We start from the raw sequence: 6,058 nt of genomic DNA on the forward strand, positions 1-6,058 counted from the left end.
TTTTAAAAGCTCAATATGTCATCGACGCACTCATTTCCCATACCTTTTAATCAGAATAATCCTTGACGAAAAAAAAACATCTTCGCATCGAATCAGTGTCAACTGTATTTCACACCGAACTGCCACTTTTCATTTCTGCTTTAGCTCGCGGACCGATTGTAACGCGCGCGACTCTCTCACTCTCTCATGACATGATCTCAGCTCCTTGGAGGCGTTTTTGCTGTTAATACCTCTCGTTTGGCGCACAATTCCCAGATGAACGTCCTCACGAGTTTGCGTTGGGAAACCAAGGTCGTCTGATGCGAAACATGGCTTTTCCATAATCTTTTTTGGGATGTGTGGCGCGTGATGTCAAAACCATGGAATGGTCGCGTGAAGTTTCACTAATGGCATGCAAATAATTATAACAATTATTTGATTACATTTCACATTAAATTATGTATAGATAGGCCTGGAAAAATCAGTGAATTCAAAGCAGATAACAGGTGCTGTTAGTCGACCGCTTAAACACTGGAGCTGAAACAGTTTAACCAATTAAAAAATAACTACATGGGGTAAAATTACGATCATACATGACCAACAGCCCCCTGAGGTGACATTATAAGACTGTGTATAAAAATACATTTGAACAGGGCAATATGCTACATTTGCCTGCATGTAACATATTTAAAAACCTATTTAAAACGTTATGTTTTTAGGGTTAATAGTCTATATGTAGCCTATTTGTTCTTTTTTTTATTTGCTCTTTCGAATTAAAATGCAAAATATATATTTTCCTTTTTGAATTAGAATGTTTTTAATAGGCTACGTGAATTCGATTACCAGGGTCGTGCACTAAATGTTCTTTTTTTTTTTTTTTTTTTTTACTAGTGTTACAACACTGTAAAAAATATTGTTGGTTTAAAAAAGTTACCGGGTTGACAATTTTGAGTTAATACAATGTAGATTTGTTTACTCAACTTGAATTTGAATTTGAAACTCAAAATATGATGTTATATGAACCACATTAATTATCCAAGATGATTTGACAAAAGAAAAAAGTTGAGATAACAAATAATGAAAATATAGGCCTATATTTTTATTATTAGCCTACAGTGAACTAGCTATATGGTTTGTAACCGTTTACACAGTTTAGGGAAAAAAGACAAAATGCAGAGTTATAAACTAATTTGTAGAAGATAAATATGAGATTATTACAACGGGGGGGGAACAGGAAAAAAAAAAACCTGTCCATTAAGTCTTAATTTGTGTTCGTTTTTATACAATACACGTCTCATTTAAAAAGCAGTAAAGTCCTAAATTAAGTATGTTGTTTGAAAAAAAATCGCCCTTCAGTCCAACCCCCCAAAAAATGCGGTATAGAAGTTTTCATATGTCAAATGTTGACAAACATGATGCATGCGCGCGCCTGTCATCGTGCGCGAGGTACAATGATGTCACAGCGAGGCGCGAGGAGACCGGAGATTCGCCCAGCGCTTTACAGTGCTAATAAAGAGCACCTTCTTGAGTTAGTCACCCACAGCAGTGTGTAGGACAAGTGCAGGGAGAGAGAGAAAAAAAGCCGCTCTAGTGATTGATATAGCCTGAGTAAATCGAGCATCTGGGCTGCTTTACGTGTCTTTGACGCGCGCGCGTGGTGAGCCCTGAGTTGCGCTATTGACAAAACACTCTTTATTGAGCAATCCTGGGCGGACATAAGTGCTGATTGTCCGCAATTTACAAGCAGCGGAGCAGCCAGGGGGCCTTTGCGCTTGATGATGTCTTTTCTTGCGGGTCACTGAGAGGAATCAAACTTATCTAGAACAGGAGGACACAGGTACAGGTGCTGCGCTCGAGTCATGGACAGCGCGCTGTACCACTCAGCGGGAATATTCGGCGCCCCTTCGGCTCCAACAGGAGGAAGCATGATCGCGAGCTCCAAACCTCTCGCTTTTTCGATCGAAAGGATTATGGCAAGGACGCCCGAGCCAAAGTCGATACCGTTCCCGAACTTGTTCCACGCTCCCGTGGGGAAAGCGGAGCAAAAGCAGTCTCCCGCCCCGCTGCACTGCATGATCCCCCTCATGCCGCTAGCCTGCGAGCCGCCGCATAAACTTCACATTAACGGATTAGACCACCCTGACGCTTTTTCACACAACGCGAACGAGTTCCTGAACATCGGTTTGAATTATAAGAACGAGCTGCAAGACGCGACCCCGGCCATCGGACAGTACAAACTCTTCCGGCCGCGCGTGGTCAACCAGTCGTCGTTCCACGCGATGGGCGCCGCCGTGTGTTACCTGAACTGCGGGGAAGGCGCGTGTCCGCCTCACGCGGGACTGGTGAACCTGCACCCCATGGCGTCGTACCTCCTCAACACGCCACTGCACGCGCGCCAGAAGAGCCTGTTTTCCTCAGAGAAGAGCAAAGCGGGCGCCGCCGCGGACAGGTGTCCTCCTGGCGTGTCTTTTAAAGAGTTTTCTCACTCTCACCTGCACCATTACATGAAGGAGAGCGCGCACATCCTGTCGGAGAAGCTGTTCAAGAACTCAGCGGCCAAATTAAACAGCGGGTCTCCTCAAACCAAACCAAAGGTGTTCACCTGTGAAGTTTGTGGCAAGGTGAGACGAGCGAGATTGATTTTCTGTTTTAATACAGATTAGCCAACATGTTCCCCACTTTTTTTTTTAACACGGTTTGTAATTTTCAGGTGTTCAACGCGCACTATAACTTAACGCGTCACATGCCGGTTCACACTGGCGCGAGACCGTTCGTGTGCAAAGTGTGCGGCAAAGGATTCAGACAAGCGAGCACTCTGTGTCGCCATAAAATCATACACACTCAGGTAATTATGCACATGATTTTATAAATAATTACATTGCTGCTGCAATATATCTCAAATAAATTAATTTATTAACCATACTAATTGCCATTTCTGTGATATTTTATTGGTAAATATAGGCTAGCATAGGCTATGTAAATAAATGTTTTGGTATTAACATATATTTTATTTTATATATATATATATATATATATATATATATATATATAGGCTAATAAAAAAGAAAATCATATACCAGAATTTATAAATGTTCGTATCATGCCGTTTACATGTTTCTCTTTTAGAAGATTTAGATATTTACATTTTAAATGTTTAATAAATAGCCTATTAAAGACGTTTTTGGATTTTTTTTGTTGTTTCATGGATAGCCTACGTTTTTTATTTTTTAACTATAAAAGTTAAAATAATGATATAGCTTATGGAAAAAATTAGCAAAGTTATTTATAGGCTAATAATAATAGGCTAATTAATAATAATAATAATGTTAATGTTTTAAATATAGAATTACCGTTTATCAGTAGCCTATTGTAAGTGTTTATCAGCAAAATGTATAGGCCTACATGATAAAATGTCAAGTAAAATATGTGAAATATTTTTTTAAAATCTATTTTCCTCCGCTTGTTTGCAGGAAAAACCGCATAAATGCAACCAATGTGGTAAAGCTTTCAACCGAAGTTCAACTCTCAACACTCACACACGAATTCACGCGGGATACAAACCCTTCATCTGTGAATTCTGCGGGAAAGGATTTCATCAGAAAGGTATCTGTCCTCAAAGGGATTTTTATAATGTCTATTTGTTATAGCAATTAGTTATTTAAAGAGACAAAGATAGATTCACTAAAAAAAAATTTAAAAAAAGTTGCTAATTTTTTTAAGTACAATCAACTTGATGTTTAAGTCATTTCGACTTAAATTACATTGAACTGACTTAAAAAAAATGAGTTGAGTCTTGTATAACTTAAAAAACTTATTTTGATGAGTTAAAGCAATGCAAAAACGTTGTCATAACTTATTGATAATACAATTATTATTTTACAGTGTTGTTGTATTGGATGTATTGTTTTCCTGCCATGTTTATTGGGTTTGGCTTCTCATATTCGTGTTTTATTTTCAAGGAAACTACAAGAACCACAAACTGACTCACAGCGGCGAAAAACAGTTCAAGTGCAATATCTGCAACAAAGCCTTCCACCAGGTGTACAACCTCACATTCCACATGCACACGCACAACGACAAGAAGCCTTTTACCTGTCCGACATGCGGGAAGGGTTTCTGCAGGAACTTTGATCTTAAAAAACACATTAGGAAACTGCACGACATTTCCCCATCAGGATCCCGCTCACCACCGACACCCACCGGGAACATGGAGGGTCAGTAAAATCCCTCTGACTCCCGGGGAAAAAAATCGCGCATGCAAAGTTTTTTTTTTTTTTTTTTTTTATGTATTTTTTAATCATAATTATTTGTATAATTTTGAGCGACCGTCATCATTGTTGAAGCTCGTCTGTGAATGGTAGATTATTACATGATTCTTTTTACTCTCAGGGTAACGACAGTCTTATTTATTTGAAACTGTAGGCCTACTGTTGTCATTTACTTAAAGAGAGTAATTGAAACCCGTATATGGAACATTAATTCTCGTGACCGCTGTGTATTTGAAACTCCATTTTATATGTTTATTATTTATACAGTTCTTTGTATTAACTATACTGTTTGCCGACTGTAAACGTTTTGTTAAATCAATGTGAATATATATGCAAGGCTTGTTGTATATTTCCAATGACATTTGATCTGTCAAAAAGATTATAAAACATATGATAAAGGGGTAGGGAATCCAAATAAATAAAACATATCTTATTGCTATATTTTCTGTGTGAGGCACTTTGCGTTTTATAAGACGCATGTTAAAAGATTCTTGGAAATAACAGACCATGTGATTCTTTCTTGTCAAACAAATATTCATTAAGGTCTATGCAATGACAGATATCACACGTTAATTAAATAAAATGTAAATGCCATTATTAGTATCATAATTATGATACTCTTTATTGGCACTAATAGAATTGCAGCAACCATGCGTGCGCACGTTATGAGGAGAAAACGCTCCCTCTAGTGGACGAAACTAAAAGGAAAATAATCTCTAAAATATATATATAAATTTATTAAATAAAGAGGCTTTGCAATAATGATGGCACTAAACGTGCTGTGACTCATATCTCACATATTTTTCTGCCAAAACGTTGCCAGAGCTCAGAGGAAATTGGTCAGATTCAAAAAGGCTGCTTGTAAATATTTAATGTTTTACTAATAATATGTAATAAAATAGCTTGTATTAGTGAAGATTATAGTCTTGGATTATAAATGCCAATGATTTGATTCAAATGAATAGATCTCGAGGCACTGTAGGAATGGGGTGAATTACTTTAATTAGCTACTTCAGCACCACATGACTGAACAGCTCCCGATATTTCTCAAATAGCCAATATTCCCTAAATTCTAAAAATATCGCTATATTATTTATGATGTGCGCGACTGTTCTTATCCAGGTTTCTGCTAATTCATTCACAACGCTGAATTAAACGGAGCACATTAACATTTAATTCAATATTAATTCTAAATTTAATTCCAGGTTTTGTAGGTTAGATTATTTCATAATAATAATAATTTTTATTTAATTTATAAATGTTTTTATAATAATGATAATAATAATAATAATTATTATTATTATTATAGGTGTTTTATAGGCTAATGTGTAAGACAATTTAGGGAAACTCTCGTTGACTTAAAATGCATTTTTTTTTTTTTTTTTTTTTTTTTTTTTTTTGCGTGCTGAATTGCTATTAGTTTTTTCTTGCATTTATTTGCATAATGCATTGTGATTGCTCTGTTCTGTCCTAAATATTTCCTTTCAGATATAAACGTTTATATATACATTTCGTGTTATAGTTATAGACCAAAGGTTTTGGTCACAGCCGACAGAAAACGACTGAAAAAAAAAAAAATCCCCGCTTAAACTAGCTGATTTGCTGGTCTTTGCCAAGCTGGTTTCTGGTCGGCAAGATGTTTTACCCAATAAAACCAGCAAGCTAGACCATTGGAGACCAGTCAAAACAATTTTAGTCTGGTGTGAACGGTGTTTTTCCAGAAAGAATTATTGAAATATATTTTATTTATTATACACTTTAAATGTAGTTAACATTAATAGCCTGTTGTTGTTTAAATAATAACACCGCAG

The 6,058-nt window shown here is 36.6% G+C and overlaps 1 protein-coding gene across 1 annotated transcript; it reads left to right on the forward strand.

Moving 5' to 3' along the window:
• The first annotated feature begins 1,510 nt into the window (after positions 1 to 1,510).
• On the forward strand, positions 1,511 to 4,688 carry fezf1 (FEZ family zinc finger 1). Its single transcript, XM_084095814.1, has 4 exons — positions 1,511 to 2,600; positions 2,690 to 2,824; positions 3,450 to 3,582; positions 3,939 to 4,688. Exons 1-4 carry the CDS (start codon positions 1,839 to 1,841, stop codon positions 4,199 to 4,201), a joined length of 1,293 nt encoding a protein of 430 aa, XP_083951940.1. The 5' UTR covers positions 1,511 to 1,838; the 3' UTR covers positions 4,202 to 4,688.
• The last annotated feature ends 1,370 nt before the right edge of the window (positions 4,689 to 6,058 follow it).

This window comes from Abramis brama (assembly GCF_963993115.1).
Source record: "Abramis brama genome assembly, chromosome: 20".
In the NCBI taxonomy this organism is placed as follows: Eukaryota; Metazoa; Chordata; class Actinopteri; order Cypriniformes; family Leuciscidae; genus Abramis; species Abramis brama.

Coding starts and splice junctions, on each gene's coding strand:
- fezf1 (XM_084095814.1), top strand. CDS start 1,839: ATGGACAGCGCGCTGTACCACTCAGCGGGAATATTCGGCGCCCCTTCG. Junction 2,601..2,689: donor CCTGTGAAGTTTGTGGCAAG/GTGAGACGAGCG, acceptor TGTAATTTTCAG/GTGTTCAACGCGCACTATAA. Junction 2,825..3,449: donor ATAAAATCATACACACTCAG/GTAATTATGCAC, acceptor GCTTGTTTGCAG/GAAAAACCGCATAAATGCAA.